This window comes from Sphaerodactylus townsendi, unplaced genomic scaffold (genome assembly GCF_021028975.2).
Source record: "Sphaerodactylus townsendi isolate TG3544 unplaced genomic scaffold, MPM_Stown_v2.3 scaffold_21, whole genome shotgun sequence".
In the NCBI taxonomy this organism is placed as follows: domain Eukaryota; kingdom Metazoa; phylum Chordata; class Lepidosauria; order Squamata; family Sphaerodactylidae; genus Sphaerodactylus; species Sphaerodactylus townsendi.
Window position 1 is genome coordinate 1631119 of NW_025950374.1, and position 20702 is coordinate 1651820.

At 45.1% G+C, this 20702-nt stretch overlaps 1 protein-coding gene across 3 annotated transcripts in view; it reads left to right on the plus strand.

Annotated features, from left to right (window-relative positions):
* The first annotated feature begins 6918 nt into the window (after positions 1–6918).
* ARR3 (arrestin 3) overlaps positions 6919–20702 on the plus strand; it is a 54179-nt gene continuing 40395 nt past the window's right edge. The window contains exons 1-5 of one of the 3 annotated variants that reach the window (XM_048482752.1): positions 6956–7027; positions 9841–9893; positions 11461–11500; positions 15204–15234; positions 15967–16027. In XM_048482752.1, coding sequence (XP_048338709.1) covers positions 11484–11500; positions 15204–15234; positions 15967–16027 — 109 coding nt within the window. In that variant the 5' untranslated portion in view covers positions 6956–7027; positions 9841–9893; positions 11461–11483. Of the gene's footprint in view, positions 7028–9840; positions 9894–11460; positions 11501–15203; positions 15235–15966; positions 16028–20702 lie in introns of all 3 variants that reach the window. The other 2 variants (XM_048482753.1, XM_048482751.1) reach the window with 2 other exon arrangements.

Here is a 20702-nt window from a genome sequence, read left to right on the forward strand (position 1 = left end):
TCTCCCTCCCAGCTGGGATTAGCTGTCACCCGATCACAAACTACGGCGGCTCCTCCCCCTCCGACCATCCCTAACATCGTCTCCCCCTTCCTCCAGGGATTCAAGGAGGCGGGGCTCCGCGAACTGTCGGCGGAGGAAGGGGATTCACAACTGCGTTTAGAGGATGGTGTTTGGAAACGGGGAGGGTGTTGGTACATCCCTCCTCCTCTCCGGAGGCAGGTTCTCGAAATTTGTCATGATGCCCGTCAAGCTGGGCACTTCGGGTTTTTGAAAACGTTGCATCTGGCCCACCGACAGTTCTGGTGGCGCTCCATGCGCAAAGACATTGAAACGTATATCAAAGGGTGTTCTGTCTGTGCGGAAGCCAAGTCGATACCGGGAAAGCCGCATGGATTATTAAAACCCCTCCCTGTTGCATCTCGACCCTGGCAGGTCATTTCCATGGATTTTATAACCGATTTGCCGGAAAGCCACGGTAACACTGTTTTATGGGTGGTGGTGGATCTTTTTTCTAAACAGGCGCATTTTATTCCTTGCACCACAATCCCGTCGGCACCTAAACTGGTCCGGTTGTTTATCCAACATGTCTATAAGCTTCTACACTCCCTCTCCCGACAAGGTGGTATCCGACGGCGGTCCCCAATTCATATCGAAGTTTTGGAAGGCTTTCCTGGAACTGTTGGGAACCACCCCAGCGGTCGCCGCCCCCTACCACGTTCAAAGTGACGGCCAGTCGGAACTGACGAACAGAACGTTAGAACAGTATTTACGTTGTTATACTAACTATCATCAGGACAATTGGTGCGATTTACTTCCTTTTGCAGAGTATGCGTATAACAATGCCATTCATAGTAGCACGCAAAAAACCCCGTTCGAGATTGTTTCTGGTCGGTCTTTTCCACCGTTGCCCCAGCTGCCTGCAGAGGTACTGCAGCCTCCAGAGTTCAAACAATGGATTTCTTCGCTAGCCGAGGGTTGGAAAACAGTGCAGTCTACCTTACAGCAGGCCCAAGAATCACAAAAGGTTCAGGCAGACAAGCGTCGCTCAGACTTCCCTTTGCGTGTTGGGGCGTGGGTCTATTTGTCCACTAAAAACCTTAGAGACGTGCACAAATATTCAAAACTTGGCAAGAAATTCGTGGGCCCTTTTCGGATTACAAAGGTGATCAATGATGTTACTGCTCGTTTGGAACTGCCTAACTCATTAAGTAACATTCACCCTGTCTTTCATTCTAGCTTGCTCAAGGAGGCTCCCGTTTCAGATGCCTGGCACGACCCTCCGGAGCCACCCCGCCAGTTATAATTGATGGCCACAAGCACTTTGAAATAGATGCTATTCTGGACTCCCGCTTCTCCCGCAATCGTCTACAGTATCTAGTTTCATGGGTTGGCTATCCCTCTGGCCATAATCAATGGGTATATACAGAAAATATTGATGCCCCCTCCCTTATTTCTGCTTTTCACAAAGCCTTTCCTGACAAGCCGGGGGGGAAGGTTTTCTTGGGGGAAGCAGAGTGTAAGGATGGCAGTTCTGCTTGGTTCTCTCCCAGCCAGCTGGCCTTGACGGAATGCCTCCAGCCGGGCGGCGGGCCAGAATCGGCGGCAACAACCTTGGTGGACGGCTTATCTTGCTGTCCAGGATGAGCATTCCGTTCCCATGAGATGGGCCTGGATGGCCCAGGGAGGGGGAAGGGATTGAGTACGTTATAACCTGAAGTTTGGGCGGGAGGTCTCATTCCTGTCATGTCGTGTGTGTGTGCTTTCTAAGATGTCTGAATAAACGGTCTTACATCCAAAAGCCTTTTATTTCTGCTCTTTGGAATTCCTTACAGTAGTCCTGGGCGTTCAACACCTCAGAGTCACTCCAGTCCCCAGCTTGGGCAGCCAGGTTAAGGGTGGGTCTGCAGAAGCAGCTGCTGGTGTGCGACGACCAGGGCAAGAGGCAACAAGGCAGCCGTCTTCTCCACAGTGCAGGCACAGGCCCAAGCAGCAACGGTGGGTGTGAGCGAATTCGGAGGGCCCCTCTTCTCTCTTATTTTCCACAGCCTTCTCTGGTGTCCGGAGCAGCTGGTGTTGAGCGCGGTTCCACCGGTGTTCCAACTGCTCCACTTGCCAGATCCACAGCTCGGTGTCCCCTGCCCATCTGATCCATTCCATCAACGTTTCAGGGTCACCATGGATCAGGGCCCATTGCAGTACCTTGGGGTGAAGAGCGTCCTTGAAGAGCTGGACCAAGACCAACTCGGGCCACCCACGCAAGTGGCTGGCTAGCCTGCGGAAGACAGTGCCAAATTCGCTGACCGAGTGGTTCTCTTGCCATAGGCGTTGTAGTTCGCCCTGAGCCTTCTCTTCTGCTAAAGGGTCCTCAAACCTCTGCCGTACGGCCAGCAGGAACTGTTCTAGGTTGTAGAGTTCTGGTATGTCTTCTTCTACTAGTCCCACAAGCCAATTAGCAGCCTCTCCCCGGAGCCGGGTGCCGATCTCAAACACTCTCTCCTGGTCCAAGTAGAAGCTGCTGCCGTGGACCTCCATGTATAAACCCACTTGGATCAGGAAAAAGGCAAGTTCGTCTGGGTTCCCATCAAAGTTCACCTTAAAACTTTTCCGAGGCCGTCCTTGGGACATGGGGCCTTGTTGGTAGGTTGGAGCACTCCTCCCTATGGCAACCGACTCGCTGCCCTGGTGGTAGGGACTGTGATCCAGTGTAAGGTCAGCCAGCTGCCCTCAGAGGGAGTGCGGTTTGGCTCTCAGCTCACCTTCCGTGTCGTCCCCCTCGACCCCCTCCTCAGCTGTGGAGGGCTCAAGGGCCGTTTTCTCCCTTTCTCATTTGGCCATCAGGACCACCACTTGCTGCTGAAGGTCCGACAGGTCAGATTGTAGCCGGTCCCTGTCCTGCGTGACCTCCTCTGACCGGAGTCGCAGTGCCTCATGAGTGTGCCGCTGCTTCTCCGCCTCACAGTTCAATCCACTCCCCAGTGCTCGGAATTGGGTCAGGAGTGTCGCCAGGCGCGCTCGTTCCCCATCCACATCTTTGTGGAGAGTGCCAGCTGAGGCCCCAATTCCAGGGAAGGCAGGAGGCAGGGCCTGAGGGCTACCAGCCAATTCCAAGCTGGGTACAGGCCCGGCTGGTTGGGAGGGGGCAGGGGGCAGGGTGGGAAAGAGGATGGTGGTTGGCCACTTGGGGGGAGTCAGGGAATTTAAGGGGAGGGAAGCAGGAAGACGGGGTGGCGAAGTTGGAAACAGAAAGGCAGTGAAGCAAGGAGAGACAGAGAAGGAGGAGAACGTGAGGGACAGCAGCAGGAGGAGGGGAGGTGGCTGTGGAAGAACTGGTGAGGAGGGGGTTGTGCTGGGGACAGTCAGATTTCCCAGCAATCATGTGGTCTCGCAACCTATTTGGCACAGCAGCCATCAGAGCAGGCTTGAGGATAGGTCGTAGAACACTGGGTATGGGAAGGTGGGATGGACTAGGCCCCTCTGGGTGGGGGCAGGGAGGCGGAGCACCACAATTAGGTAATGTTTCTATAAATTTGATATCTGGGGCAGCTGTGGACTTACCTGGGGATCCAGGTGGGGTAGATGGGAGCAACAAAGAACAAACGTGCACAATCCCTGACTATCCATATCAGGTGCTAACTCTGGAAAACAAGAGAGTTTCTTGAAGGGGCATGTTCAGCTGGCTGGTGTTGGCCCCCAGATCAGCTATCCTGAAGGCTACCAATAGGAACATCATCTGCACAAGGACCCCAGTGGGGAAAAGACTCAATTCCCAAGAGAAGCCCAATCCTATTTACCTAAGAATTAACCATCAGTAGATGTCCTATGTTTCACCTGTGGGCAGATGAGCCCTTCCAACTTGTTAGGTCTCAGTCCTTAAGGCATTAAACAAACTCTTGATTGTTGATCAGTAGTGTTTATTAAAAGCAGTAAGGCAGTATTCCCTAGCTTGAGGAAGCCAGTTCTGGCAACCTTGCTCCCCTAGGCCATTTTATCCCCTGTTCATTCCCCCTCCCAAAAGCATGAAAAGGATTGTGTAGGAGCCTAGGCATCGCAAGGACATGGAAGGGAGAAAGTTTTGCCACCTGCGGAACATCCCTCCTGCGATGCAACAGACATCTCCTTTGCCCGAGGTCAGGATGTTTCTCAGGGTCTTGCTTAGTTATCTACATTAGTTATCAAACAATAAACATCAAAGGAGACAGAGAAGAAAACAAGAAACAGACCCCTTCTACATATCAATCAGACTAGACATAGAGCAGGCTATGGATGCTTCAGCCTCCAGTCCAGATGGAATTCTGACACAACTAGTGTGTCCACTGATGGACTGTGACACTGACTGGGATGCAACACTTACCCATTGGGACTTGGTGACAGTGACATAGGTATAGATTATTTATGGGGGGGTTGAGGGTGGGGCCATGCTCCCACCTGCCCCTGGGGGTGTGGCCACACCTCCCCAAGTCCCACCCCAGCCTCAGTGCTTATAAAAGCAGCTCTCTGAATCCAAGGATGGCAGACTCCCCTGCCCCGCCCCCCCCCCGGCTGGGTTTTCAGCCAGCAGCCGGCAGTCCCTTCTGCCCTCCCCTCTGGGTAGCTAGGAAAAATGGAGCCTGGTGCAAAATCTTTGTTTTGCGGGGCCACTGTGATGCTGGAATCCACCCCCAAACAGCATCACTTTCAATGCTGTTTAAACTAGGGAGCCCAGACTCTTCTTTTAAATCCACCTTAAAGGGAGAATCTGGGGTCCCCAGTTAAAATAACATTGAAAGTGATGCTGTTTTGGGGTGGATTATCCCCCACCCTGAAACAGCATCACTTTCAATGTTTAAACTGGGGACCTCACATTCTCCCTTTAAATCCATGCTGAAGGGGTGGATTTAAAAGGAAAAGGGGTGCCTGGCATTTTGTGTGCTGCAGTAGATTCTCCATGGAGGTTTCCTCTACTTGCAGCATATTGCAGTTTCTCTTATGGTGTTACTGTAGTTTCTCAGACATCCCCCTCAAAACAAAAAACAAAAAAGCAGGAAAATGTATGTAAAGGATGGTTACGCTAAACAAACTTTATTACTTTTTACTGCGAAATAGCCAAAAGATGAGCTGCAAGCAGAGGAAACCTCAGTGGGGAACCTCCACGGAGAATCTGCTACAGCAGACAAAACGGTAGGCGCGAGTGGTGGAGATGAAAGTGAGAGGTTTGGGCGAGAGGAATAAAGCGTTTCCTGCCTGCTTGTGTTACTTTGCTCAGAAGGCAGGAATCGTCCTCAACCTGGTTGGGGGAAAAGATTCCTAGTTTAGCAATTTTTGAAAAAACTGGGTTGAGGGAAATATAACAGGTTGAAGTCATTTTGGGGAAGAGAGCTGTGAGAAGTTCTCCCCCAAAATGCCTTTTATAATGTCCTAAAGACGTTATGTTTGTGCTAAATGTAGGCTAAAAGCCTACACTGGCTTCCAGTGGAATTCTGGATCGTTTTCAAAGTGCTGGTGTTAACCTTTAAGGCCCTTCGCAGCTTTGGGCCCTCATACCTTCGTGACCATCTCATCCCATATATCCCAGGTAGGCCTCTGCAAACTGAAGAGGCCTACTTACTGACAGTCCCCGGCCCCTCCATGATGTAGCTGGTCTCTACCTGGGCCAGGGCTTTTATGGCCCTGGCCCCTGCCTGGTGGAACACGCTTCCATCAGCAGTGCAGGCCCTGCGGAATCTTGGTGAATTCCGCAGGGCCTGTAAAACCGAATTGTTCCACTGGGCCTTTGGGGAGGCCTGCCGATGCCCCTGTGTTGCGTGCTATACCATCATCAGCATAGCCAATATAACATCTATTCGGCACTGCCTGTCCCCTCCCAGCCTTGGGATCAGACGCCACCACTATTATTTACTGGATATGTAATGCTGCTGTGTTTTATAGAGTTTAAGTTATGGATTTTAGTAAATTATTTATTGTGTATTATTGTCTTACTTATCGTTTTGCTGTACATCGCCCAGAGCCCTTTGGGGGTGGGCAGTTCATTAAATCTAATCAATAATAATAATAATAATAATCATCATCATCATCATCATCATCATCATCATCATCATCATCCACCTGTGACACAGAAGGACAGACATAAATTCCTGGGGAGACATTTCCATAGTTTTGGTGCCATGGCTGAGAACATACTCTCTTGTGTTGCCACTTGCCTAATCTCAGAAGGCAAGTCCCCTCAAAGCAGGACCTCAGAAGAAGACTTTAGTAGTTGGACAGGTCCATGTGTGAGTAGGCCGTCCTCCGGGTTCCTGTGGTTCTAAAGCAGGAACACTTAACACCTAAATGAAATTGGGTTGAAAGCATCAATTAGGTGAGTTGCATAACCCTGAGAATTGTATCCCAATTGAACAGATTGGAGTAAATTCACAGCCAGAAATATGTTGTCCATTGAAATAAATAGAAATTACAATTGGATTTATTAATATATCTATGAGTCAGCTATCAAAGAAACAAATTGAAGTTTTTAAAAAGATAAATCTGATGTTTTTCCCCACCCTTCATTCAAGATGGCCTCTTGTGGTTCCTTGCCCATTTGCCTCTACTCCAGGGAAGAAGATGAAGTGCTCTTGGGTGCCATTTAAATTGTTTCCCTAGACTTTTGTCTGGTTCTTTCTTGAGTTCTTTCTGCAATATCAGCCCAGGGAAGCAACGTCTGTGATAGCACACAAACCCCTTGAAATCGAGAGCAAAATTCCTCCCTTAATCACTCTTCACTTGAGCCTGCTTTGTCAGTCTCCGTAATCTTCTTTCTCATGGCCCTTGCAGAAGCCATATTTATAGCTCACTCTCTTATTCAACAAGAGAACACCATCTAATAGTATAATAGGATTGCAGATTCTCCCGCATTAAGCCTGGAATAGGGGCACACATGTTTGTACACATCTATTTCAGAATGGGCAATTCTTAGGGGAGGGACTATGAAGGGGATATAAGAACCCTGGGAGCAAGAGGCAGACATCTCCCTAGCGAACCAGAAAGGAAGACTCTGTGCGTTCAGTTTCTGGTAAGGCATTTTTCTTATCACATCCTGTTCTTGACTTTCAGCTGAAGGAGGCAATTCTGCTTGCTGTGCACAGTGGATAATTTTTTTTAGGTTGGGAACACTTTTTTCTTGCACTTTCTATCAGCATGATGGGCAATAATAACAATAATGAAGGGCCGAGAGGCAAACAAATACTTTTGGCTCAGATAAGGACTTTGGGTTCCTGCCTAGCGTTTCACTCATGAGGTGAAACCATCCAGTCCATCTAGCCGGAATACTCACAGGCAGAGCACAGTGGAGACAGACTTCCTTTTTGGTTTGATCCCAGGATGTGCTAGTGTGATGTCTCCTCACACTGTATAGCTATTGTAGCTAACAGTCAGAGCCAACAGCCAATAACTCAACTGGAAATGAGAAGATTCACGCATTTCTAGAACAATGTAGGAATTTTTCTATTTTTCCTTTTCTACTCCCTTGGACTAAAAATTACTCCAGTCCAATTATCTTCAGAAATTTTGGGAGCTTTTCTATAAAGGTCTGCTTGTTTTTCAGTTAGTCCCCTTCCCGCTCTTTTTGCGCGTGAGCACAGAATCCGCTGTACCCGTCTGCAGTAAAAGCCATCCAAGATTTGTTTTAGTTGATTGGACAGTTTTGTAGAAAGTGATAATATATTCTATTTAGCAATCCCTGGCCATCTCTTTCAGAAAACATCTATCGATAGGCCTCTAGGAGAAGAGAATCCCCAAATAGTTGGGAAAACACATAGAACATATTTGCATGTCCCTTCTGACCATATTAGCAGTGTGCTACTAAACAGAGGGACACCATTATAAACCTACAGTGAACCTAAGAGAGTGCAACTCAGTTCAGGGCTACACAGTTAGTTCCTAACTTGTATTTAGTATTAAAATATCGCCTCCTGGGAATCAACTGCTCATGGTAGTTGTCAGTGCTATAAAGCATGGCTGGAGTTTTGGGATTTCAATAGGCAATACAAATCCAAACAGGGTCAATACATGCACAGTGGCTTTACCACTGGGTTGGATTTATTGTTCCTTATTGGATAACAGCATGCCCCCTGGCTCCCGTCCCATTTGACTTAAACCTTAGTAAGGTCATGCCAAAAGCTGAGCTCAGCCCTGTTAAGCCTGCTGAAAATCAGCAGATTACAATAGAGGGATATTTACATTTTAGTGCTTAGTGAGGAGATTGATCAATACTGACTCATTAAGGCAAAACGTGGATTAATTAGTGAGTGAACTGAGTTTTCCAATGATTAGAATATTGTTTAGATATTACTTATGAGTTCTATGGATGTAGGCTGCCATACCGCAACCATGCAGGAAGTGCTGTACAGTTCTTTACAGGGGTTGTTTTTTTTGCTTATTTATCTTGTGACAGGTAATTACCAAAGTGAATGTCACACTTGAAAAGGATTGCAATGCTGGTCTTGAACAAGACTCGTCCTGTTCTACCCACTTCTCCCCCCCCCCCCATAGGTTTTCAGGCTTTCTTTTTTTTCGAAACACAAATACAAGCAAGTTGAGCAAGCAACCTAGGAATTGTACTAGGAGCAGAACTTGTTGCTGTATCATGGCATGACCAGGCACATGAGAGTTAGGGTTACTTGTTTAACAGGGCAGATATTGAACTTCTCTGGAGAGGCTTTACTCTGTGACCATCGGGTATGAATTAACCAGTAGGCATTTATCGTGCTTCGTGCTTCTTGCTTCACATTTAAAAATAGCTTCTTATTCATGAAAGCATTTTTGTGAGTTTTTCAAAAATGCCTTGTGTGATTTTAAATTTAGTGTCAGATGGAGTGTATGTTCCTTGATGAAGTTGAGGCTCTCTCCAAGTTCTGAAATCTTCAATCTTTGGTTACATGTTGTACATATTAACACATGGGCTCTTAGTTGGGCTTTCAAAGGCTATTTCTGTGCCACCTCTTCAACATCCCCCTCAAGGCAGTGAAAACTATATATATAAACAAGCCAGTAAAAAACAATCCACATTTTTATGTGTGTTTTTATTTGGTGCAGATGAAATTGGGAGCACTTTTTGAAGTCTTCTTTAATGTATTTTTGTGGGGTGGGGAGTGGTATTGTTTGGTTTTGGTTAGCTCCTCAGAGGCAATCCTTGCTCTCTCTTGGTCTAAAAGTTTAGTGTCCTGTCCAATGTTGGAAACAAATTATTAGACTTCAGGTAACTTTGATATAACATATTTTGAATTAATTAGATAATGAAGGTTTGGGGTAAATTGTTGCTTTTGCTTAATAAATAACACAAATAATTTATTTTTGAAGAAGTGAAAAAAACCAAACCACTGGACATCAGCAGCATAAACACAGCAGCAGCCAACGAATAAAAAGCTATCAAGATAAACCTTCTAATGAAAAGCCTGGATAAAAAGATGGGTTTTAGCCTGGCACCTAAAAGAAAGTAAATTAGGTACCAGGTGAGCCTTAAGGGGCCAGTCATTCCAAAGGTGATGCACTGCCTCTGGTCTCCAACGCCTCCCCTCTGACGGTGGGGGCACAGTGAACTGGGCTTGAGGCAGATTTCAAGTGGCAAATTGAATAGTACCCTGGCTCCAAACCATTTAGATCCTTAAAGGTAAGAGCCAGCACTTTAAATTGTGCCTTGAAACAGATTGGAACTAGTGTACCAGTGAAAATCTTTCAGTACAGGAATGATATAATCTCTGTATTTGGGGAACCAGAATTTGAGAGACTTTTCCACTCTCTGTGTGTGTGTGTGTGTGGGGGGGGACTAACAACATTTATTCATTTGTGTATTCACCTTTTCATTTGTCTCTTGGACTGATTGTATAGTGTTGCTCTGCTTCAACTCAGCTGCATTGGGAAGTTGCACTTCTGTTGTTTTGGTATGTTACATGGATTACTGAAACTTTGCATCTGAATTGTCTTGTTTAAAATCTCATGAAATACATCAGTTAACAAGAAGTCTGTTGAGCCCCCTGTAATATTTTCCATTTTTGTTCTGTAATGTTCGATTATAATCCCTTATCCATATTATTTAATTTATATTAACAATTATCTTTCATCAGTTATCCTGATCAAAACCTTGAATCATAAAGTGGAATGTTAGTGTAATTCTGAATATGTGGTTATTGTCATTCAGAAACTCCAAGAAATTTATATTGATGCTACCCTGCTGATGCCTGTTCCTTCGAGATTTATTTGGGAGCTGGATATTTTCCAGAAAATTTTTGATTTCATCTACCTATGCTAACAACACTTAAATGCAATTTTTGTAGTATTTTACAAATAATTAATTTCCAGTTTTTCTAAAAGAATTATTTGTGGGGTGAAGAAAATAGGATCCCCCCCCCCCAATTGTCCTGTGGTGTAAGAACTCAGGGATTCAGGATGGAAAAAAGAAGGTACTTTGCTCAACGAGTGAACAAATTATGGACTTTACTTCCAGTGGATCTAGAGATGATGACAAGCATAGATGGCTTTTAAAAAGGGCGTAGCAGGTTCAAAATGAGGACAGGTCCATGAGGACGAGACTAGTCTGGTTACCAATCGAATACCGAATCATTTTCAAGGTGTTGGTGTTGACCTTTAAGGCCTTGCGCGGCCTGGGACCTCCTTACCTGCGGGACCGTCTTACCCCATATGTCCCAAATCGGTCTCTGCGTTCGGCAGAGGCAAATCTACTGGTGATCCCTGGCTCCTCAATGATACGGCTGGCCTCCACCCGGGCCAGAACCTTTACAGCTCTGGCCCCCGCCTGGTGGAATGCTCTTCCACCAACTGTCCGGGCCCTGCGGGATCTTGCTGAGTTCCTCAGGGCCTGCAAGACTGAGCTGTTCCACCGGGCCTTTGGAGAGACTAGCCGTTGATAGGGGCCCCCTCTCCTTCTTTCCTTTCTCCTTTATAACATCATGGAGATCCTGCCACTCCTTCCCCTCTGGGGTTTAGTGGGAATTGATAGCAGGCGCCATCCTGAGTTAATTTATGCTGCATTTTAAATGGGGTAGGGTTTATTTTTATTAGAGCCGTTTTAATCTATATCTATTGTATTTAATCTGATATTGTGCTCTACCTATGTTGTCCACCGCCCTGAGCCCTTCGGGGGAGGGCGGTTTATAAACCCAATAAATAATAATAATAAATAATAACAATAATAGTCATAGTGGCTAAGGGGAAACTCCATTTGCAGGAGCAGTTGACTTCTGAACACTAGTGCTTGGAGGCAACATCAGAAACTTTGGCCTCTGTCCCTTTTCTGTAGGTTCAGAAACAGCATCTGGACCAGATGGACCAATAATCTGATCCCACAAGTGTCTTCTGATGTTGTTTGATAGGCTTTTTTTAAAAAAATGGTGATGAAAAGGGTGAGGGCTGCCCTAGATGTGCTCCCCCTCTTTCTCTTGGCCACATAACCTACAACAGCTTATTATTTCTCTTGTTTTCTTATACCAGAATTTCTATTGCATTGACTGAAGATGTCCGGTGGACCAAAGTAAGTCTTCCTCTTCTTTTGGAATTTCTTATTTTAGCCCCATGAAAGACATCTTAAGCTCTGGAAAATATGACACAGCTGCTCTTGTTTGCAAGCTAACTGCCATGCCCCTGGACTGTTCAGTAACAAGACTCTGTATTCAGTTGCTTTCTTTATAATGAAACAGCATCAGGAATAAGCATTTAGACTTCTATTGCCAGAACTAAGAATAACCAGCATTGCAGCCACCATTATACCCCACGTCATCCCCTACTTCACGTCACCCCACTCCTGCCTGCTAGTTCCCAAGGAGCAAAAGCGTAGCTTTCCGTGTTTTCTGTCGCCATGTGGCCCCCCCTCCCCTCCCCCCCATAATTACCTTTTCCAGCTGGCAGAAAACAGCTTTCTGCTGGCTGAAAACGGGCCAGGCTGGTGGGGCGGGGCAAAGCCTGGCGAGGCAGGGCGGGGCAAGGCAAAAGGGGTCGGGGTGATTTTTGCGTGCCCCAGGCGCCCCCCCAGTGCAATGTGCACCCTCTGGCCCTCTTGTAGCACCACCATTGCCAAGGAGCGATGGCCCCTTCCAGTTCCATGGTCCAGAGTAGAAGAAACCTCCTCCTCCTAGAGTCAAAACAACCTACATACCGCACTGCTGACAGAGTTACACAGCAGATGTCTAATGAGCTGATAAGGCCTGAGAAGCAAAGCAGAAAAACATAAGCACAGCAGGGAGGGGGAATGTGAAGAGAAAGGTTTCCACATCCCAGGCAGGAGACAGGAGACATGGCAGGATCAACAGGCTGACCATGACACTAACTTGTCCCTGATATCCTGTTCATCAGGTTCATGTGGTTTCACTATATGAATTATATGAAAAGATGAATAGACCAAAGCATTTCCCTCATTCAGTTGCCTACTACATTTCCTCCCAGCCTTCTTCCCAAGAGCATACAAAGTTCTCCATTCTGTCCTAACAACAATTTTGTCAGGTGGTGAGACTGAAAGTGTCTGGCCCATCTAATAAAGGACTTGAATCTGAGTATTCCAGTCTTAATATAGCCCTCTGGCCACAATACTATTACATTTCTGAATGTGATAACAGTAATTAGGGGAATTTTCTTTTACAAATCAGCAACAATGCCATTCTTGTTTGAGGAAACATTTGTGTGTTATGTGCTGCCAGCATCTATTTAATCAAACACTTTTAACTGGTTCTGGTGGGTTTTCCGTGCTGTGTGGCCGTGGTCTGGTGGATCTTGTTCCTTAGGAAAACTAAAAAGCTCCATAGGAACAAGATCCACCAGACCTGACTGCAACCCTGGAAAACCCACCAGAAACAGTTGAATCTGTCTGTGAAAGCCTTCGACAATACATCAATCAAGATACTACTGCCCAAGGAAAAGTCTTATCTGTATACAGACTTATTTCCTCAGTGATCACAGTTTAGTGGCTTAAAGGTGCATTTGTTTATGTATTTGGGAATAAAGTCGCATTCCCTACTAGGAAGGTCAGGAAATATACAGAAGTCAGATCTGCAGAATGATTTGTGTAAAATATAGAATGGCTAGTGAATGTTTCATGAGCGCTGTACACTGAATCTAGATCAGAACCCAGCTTCCAGGATCTCAGAATCAAGCTCCAGGATTGCCCATGAATGACTCATTCCCTTGGCCTGAAAGAGCAGGTAAACTTCCTTATGTGTGGCATGGCCGTCACTGTACAAAAGCCTTAGACCTGGAAAGAACCCTTCATGGGAATCCTCCTGTCAGAATACTTGGAGCAGTTTAATATAGTTAGGCCTTGGGCACTTGCTTCCAAAGTAAAAGAACAACTCGTTCTCTTCAGATCCAAATAACTGAATTCTTTAATATATAATAGCAACTTGATAATAATAGAAAAATGTGAACTGCGAACAGGAGACCTGTCTCTGATCTTATTCTATATTAATTCAAATTTATAATCTTCTGAGGCATTTTCTGCCAGCATTCTCAGGCGGAGGGGAGTGGCCTCTTCCGTGGACTTTAACCACGCCCTTTGTGGACGGTGCCTTCAGATTGCCTGTGGTCAGGCTCCTTCTGGCTATTCAGCCCTCCTTCGTCTGCACTTTCCTCAGTTCTCAGGCACCCTCCATCTCTCCTGCAGGTATCTCCATCCCCATTTTCTGAAGTCCTCCAGAGCTCTTCCTCTGTCCCCTCATGGCCAACTGAGCTAGCGTTACCGCGAATTGCCAGGTAACAGTAAGTGATTTCAGCTCAGCAACTTAATGAGGCACAGGGAACAGGCGTTTCTTCAAAGCAGGAAGGATTGTATTGCAAGTGATTTCTTGGCACAGCTCAGCAAAAAGGCAACCACATGGCTGTGCATCAGCCCCTTTTACTCATTTCCCAGTAACCCAGAAAAGGGGTGTAGAACCGTTAGACAAAGACAACTTTAAATGATCCAATGAATTCTTGGATCCTGAAAGTAAGGATGTGAACAGTCCAGTGAGCTTCTGGATCCTGAGAGTAAAACTTCAAACAGTCCAATAGCAAAACAGGGTGACATCTTCCAAGGCTGGGTGACCCTTGAGTGCTGGCAACAGATTCGATTAGCAAGCCCAAAGAGGGTTGTTGTTCTTATCAAAGGGTCGGCTGGGCGTTGGTCTAAGCAGCATTCCAGAGTCAACTTCCTTGTTACTTAATATCAGACCTTAACTGGCTATTGCTTCTATTCTCAGACACAAATTTCAAAAATAACATTTCTAAACTTAAACGTTAGGGAAACCTTAAAGGATAAATACATGTACTTATACTTATGGGCAAGACTTTACAGATACTTATTGGCATGACTTTCTTAAATCTAACAATAACAAAACCTTAAACTAACTGAAGAACCTAACTAAATTAACATCCTAAACTGCAGGCACATCATAAATCCAACTTAAAAGGGGGTTTTATTACATGCTTGTCATGCATAAACAAAAGGGAAACCATATATCATTGGCACAAGCATACATAAGCATTCTCTATGAGCCTTATGGAGGCTTCTGAACCACACAAGTCTCCGCATCTGGGCATGGAGCCAGTGTAGCCAGGCAACCTGACTTCAGGAAAATATTTTGTTTATTTTCCTGGCGGTAACACTAGTTTGACTTGTAGCTTAAAGGGCAACTGAAACCCCCTCCTAGCTCAAGGGTTCAATAACAGCACTACATTCTCCCTGCTGTCGAACCCAGGCAAAGGGACCAATACAACAGCTCCATTTCCCCTCCTTGTTCTCTAATTGGTTAGCTTCCTTAGTCCTTTCCTTCCCTACCTTCAAATTTCTCAGAATGTCCTTGTGGTCTTCCATTTGCATCAATCATACCATCCGTACTACATGGTGCAAAATTCTTGTTAACTGGTTCCTAACATTTCCACAGAGACCATTTCTTATATAACTGTCAGAGATGGCACAGGGAAAGCTGGTTTGTTCTCTTGACAACTAACTGTTATCATACCAATTGCCTTTCTCCTAACTTTGAAAGTTTGTTCTGCAGCATGTCTCGGAAAGGTATGTTAGATTTGCCTCTGGCTCTGAGCATGAGCAGAGTGTGTGAAATTTTCTGCTTTGTAAATTTTATACAAGTTACTTGAGGTATGAAGTGTCCTTTCACTACAGAGGAAAATTGACATATACTACTTCACAAAAGTTTGAACTGCTAATTTTTCTCTAAGTCTTTTTTTTTCCTTCTTGGTTTTGTTTTTAGAGTTTTTAAGAAGACCTCTCCCAATGGCAAAGTAAGTATGTAGGGTACTATATAAACACAAAGTACTATAAATATTCTGGAATGCATAACTACATCTTCAGGCCAGGAAAAAAATATCACTTGTTTATTTCGGCCAGTTTTGTTGACAGGTAGCCCTGTCCACAGAATCTCACATATTGCTTGGGCTTGGGAATTCACCTAAAACCAGCAGCATTAGTCCTTTTCAACGTTGCCTTTATGAGTACAGTCTAGCCCATGCAGTCTTTTTGCAGATGGCTTAAAGTTTTTGGTATGTTAAAGCAGTACTGTGATATTTAACAGGTGGGGTGTTATTGGATTTGTATCATGACATTCATTAACCGAACACCTGAAGAATCCAATGTGTTTTCACTTTGCAATATAATTATCATATTAATTGTTTCTGCTCACATGTTGACTGAAAAACCAGGGGTCAGGGAGATCCTCTTTATTAGAGCCGCTACTAAGGCGAGCTCCAATATGCCAGTTAAAATGGATCTTCTGAATTGCCGCCTGCTGACTGGAAGGGCCCAGTTTGAAAGAAGATTCAGGGACAATCTTGACCAAGAGGTGGGGGTGCTTGTTCATGGGTTGATCACCCCAAGCAACTGTTCCATATCTCTGGAACCAAATTCAGACATGGAGCCCAGACTCTGCCCAAATTTAAATTTCTTTGTGACATAAAAACAAAACAATGTATAAAGCAGAGTGCTTTTTTCTTGCTTCCTTTTTCTTGGATTCCCAGTTAACCTTATACCTCGGGAGGCGAGATTTTGTGGATCATGTGGAATCTGTGGAGCCTGTAGGTGAGTCTTGTTTTGTATGGCATACCAACCTGCATAGCATACCAACCCTTGTGTAATGTATTCTTGAACTGGATTGAAATGTGACAAAATAGCAGCGCACAAATCAAAACCACACTGAGAAGCACAGATCACTAATCCACAACAGCTGTGGTGATGTATGCCTTTAAGTGTTTAAATTGATGGGTGGAATGAAGAGACCTGGACAGTGGTGGGATCCAAAAATTTTAGTAACAGGTTCCCTCGCCAGCCCACCCTCAGCAAAGGGGGCAGAGGCGTACCTAGGCAAACCTGAGCCCTAGGGCAAAACCTGAGTTGGATGCCCCCCATGGGCAGCCACCCCACCACAACCCCCACAAATTTTTTTGCACCAGGTCATTTCTAAATCATCACCACATTACAGAAAATGCCCCAACTCACAAATCTGAACACAGCAATGGTGAAACACACAGGTTCTTTGATAGAGACTGGTGAGATAAAAGGTACGAAAGGCTGAGAATCAATGAATTGCAGTACCTGAAAGGGATTAACCCAGTTCAGGGAGTTACATTATTAGTCGCAATTGCTATATGGAACCTTCACGGTCAAAGGCAGTATGCCCCTCGGGAAGGCGAGGGCGTGGAGATGGAAAAGCGGACCCAATTAGTAACCCCCTCTCGGCACACACAAATAATTAGTAACCCACTCTCGGGAACTGGTGAGAACCTGCTGGATCCCACCTCTGGACCTGGAGGAAAGCAGTTGTAACTGAGACCTGAGAGAGTTAAGGCTGAGGGCTTCTGTTAGCTGTTTAGTTATATTGTTAGCTAGTAAATAAACCTGTTTAAACCACTATGGTTGTCCTGCCTTCCATCACAACATGGTGTTAGAAGTTTTGGAACTTCATTAGTCTCCAGGGCTGTTTGCAAAAGTCTGCAGTTTTTTTCTCTTTTGACGCTTCCGAGAACAAGCGAGCAGGGACCTGGCAGCAGAAAATGGCAACGTTTCCCCCGCAGAAGCTTTTGGCTTTAATCAGCCTGCTGGATGGTCTGCCTGGAAGCGGCTCTTCTCCAGGTACAGAATTGCCACTGAATTGCATGAGGAGGAAGGAGAGATCCAGACCTTTCTCTGAAGCTGCAACTTAAAAATGACCTGACTCTGGATGTTGCAATCCAACTAACTAGAAACTCTGAACTGATTAAAGCACGTCCATGAAAAAAGTTCTCCAAAACGACTTCAAGAGGTTTCTAGGACTACACAATTTCCTCATCCCAGCAAGGAAAAGTTGCAGACCTTCAGAAGTCCTGGGTGAGCCAGTCCCTGCCAGCCGAGCCAGACCCCTGCGCGTGCTCCGGGTGGGGAAAAACAGCCCCAAAAGGCTGAGCGTCCTGCAAAGGCTGCAAACAAATAGGACATTTTGCTGCAGTTTACTACATTCATGGTGCAGGAGAAGTCGTATCTACAGAGGGTGCCTCAGACCAGTCAGCTGCTCCAAACCCATAACTGATCCATGGGTGGTTTCTTTGCAAATTTTTGGTCTGACTTTGAAATTCAAAATAAATTCTGGAGTTGATGTGAAAGTGATTTCAGAATCTGTTTACAGGTGCTTCAAGAATCATCCTCGCCTTTACCAACCCACTTCTATATTTTCCAGCCCAGGAAGAAACAATTTAAATTACCATATATACTCGTGTATAAGTCGACCTGCATATAAGTCGAGGCACCTAATTTTGCCACAAAATAATGGGAAAACTTATTGACTTCGCATGCATTATGGGGAGTCGAGGGTGGGAAACGCAGCAGCTACTGGTAAATTTCAAAAATAAAAATAGATACCAATAAAATTACATTAATTGAGGCATCAGTAGGTTAAATGTTTTTGAATATTTATTTCAAAGAAAAACAGTAAACTAGCTCTGTAAGTGGAAAAGGGAGTCAACAAAAACAATATGGTCTCAACAATACCTTTAAAAGTACAAAAACCTTAGCTCAATCAGCAACCAAGCTAAAACACAAGAGTTAAAATCAGTGGTGGGATCCAAAAATTTTAATAATAGGTTCCGATGGTGGTGGGATTCAAACAGTGGCGCCGCCGCACACACGCACCTCCAGTCCCTATTGGGCAGGGACGTTGCTTTAGTAACCCCTTCCTGGCACTCAGAAAAAATTAGTAACCACTTCTAGAGAAGTGGTGAGAACTGGTTGGATCTCACCTCTGGTAAAAATCCTTCAAAACTGGATTTTTGGTCATGGGAGGAATGTTTATGTTAGCAGTACCAACATTTCAGAGTATCTTTAGGAGACCCTCCTGATGATACCACCCAGGTTTGGTGAAGTTTGGCTTGGGGGTCCAAAGTTATGGACCCTCAAAAGGGTAGCCCCATCTACTATTAGCTTCCATTGGAAACAATGGGGGCACCCCAAAGTTATGGACCCCCTGAACCAAACTTTACCAAACTTGGGTGGTATCAGGAGAGTCTCCTGAAAAATACCTGAAACGTTTATTTATTTATTTATTTTATTATTGGGTCTTGTATACCGCCCTACCTCCGAAGGGCTCTGGGCAGTGAACAACATAAACACATATATACAATAACCCTTAAATACATTAAAACAATTTAAAAGCAGCGATCAGTAACAAACAATGTCCGCATTAACACTCATTAAAACCCTCCCAGAGGGGGGGAGAGCGGGTCTCATAAATGACAAGAGACCCAAAGGTGGAGAAGAAAAGGAGGGGGGGCACCATCAACGACTGGACACTCCAAAAGCCCGGCGGGACAACTCCGTTTTACAGGCCCTGCAGAACTCACCAAGGTCCTGCAGGGCCTGGACAGTTGGAGGAAGAGTGTTCCACCAGGCCGGGGCCAGGGCTGTAAAGGCCCTGGCCAGCGTGGAGGCCAGCTGCATCATTGAGGGGCCGGGGACCACCAGCAGATTGGCCTCTGCTGAGCGCAGAGGCCTAGTAGGGACATATGGGGTAATGCAGTCCCGAAGATACGAGGGTCCCAGGCCGCGTAAGGCCTTAAAGGTAAGCACCCAAATGTTGGTGCTGCTAGCCTAAAAACTGCACCCCCTGGTGGCCGACAAAGTAAAATCCCTAAAATATTTTTTAAAATACACTTCACTTGCGTATAAGTCGAGGGGGGCTTTTTCAGCACAAAAAATGTGCTGAGAAATTCAACTTATATGTGAGTATATATGGTACATGGAATATTTCCAAGCTCAAACACATTTCCAAGGGAAGGCCTACAGCTTAAAGATTATGTATTCAAAACTCAATCCAACAACCTCCTGAGCGGAGATACAGCTGTTGCAGTGGGCCTGATCTGTCACCTACATGACTTTTCACTAGGATCTCAACAGGAATTAGGAACTTTGCAAATACCTCCTATAAAATAAGGCTAAAAGAGCTTTACTCCCTATGCTGTCAGTACTGTTAGGTCCATATCAGTACCTCTTCTTCCAAAAGTGAAAGCTGAATTGGACAGAATTATTTGCTGCAAAGTGATTGAACCAATTACAGAACCTACAGATTGGTGTGCTCCAATGGTGCCAGTACCCAAGAAAGATGGTTCAATGTGTATCTGTGTAGACTCAAAACTGAACAAAGCTGTCAAGTGAAAACACCTCATTCTTAATTCTTTCAACCAGTGCCAGTGTATTTTCACGGCAGGATGCTGCAAGCGGATTTTGGCAGATTTGCTTGGAGCCTGAAAGTGCAAAACTAACCACTTTCATTACTCCTTTTGGCCAATATTTCTTCCAAAGATTGCCATTTGAAATTTCAAGCACTCCAGGGTTATTCCGAAGAGAGATGGCTCACCTGTTACAGCATCTAGAAGGGTATCTGTTTATACGGATGACATTTTGTTCAATGGCCATACAAAAGAAGAGCTTTGATCCTTGACTAAACAAAATTCTTTACACCTTACAGGACACAAGTGAACAAAGCTAGGAGTCTCTCACATCGATGAACATGGTATTAAACCCGACTTAAAGAAAATAGAAGTGATCCTAGAACTGGAGCCTCCTCTAACACTACAGAACTTAAACACTTTTTAGGTATAGTTTCAGGCAGGTTCTTCCCAAACTTAGCAGAAGTCCTACATTCATTGAATGTGGCTGGCATTGGGATTTGCAACAAGTAGAGTCATTTGCAGAAGTAAAACTACTGTTAACCAATGCACCTGTACTAGCATACTATGATGTCAGTCATGCTACTGTTGTTTGTAGCTGTGGCCTCTGTAAAGCCCTTCTTCAAGAACATGATGGTGAAATGTGGCATTTTGTTCCAGCACCCACACGGATGCAGAAACTGGATATGCTCAGGTGTTTAATAGCACTTGTGAATGTTTCCCCAAATATCTCTTTGGTTTGTTTTCCTTTCAATTCTTCACTGACCACAAACCACTTTTGAAAAACCTTGCTCATGAAGCGAGGTTCAAAAGTAGCGTTTCGTGTCGCTTGGGCCATCCCTGGGGCACTGTATTCCGCCCGTGCGGCAACAGCCATAGAGACTAATATATGGACTGAGCATAAGCATAAACATTTAAGCATAAGCATTTATTGTCATTGTGCACGCACAACGAAATTTACAACAGCATTCCTCGATGCACACAATTTCAGACTCATACATCATACTCATACAATTTCATACAATACATCATACTCATTCACTTTCAGACTCATACATCAT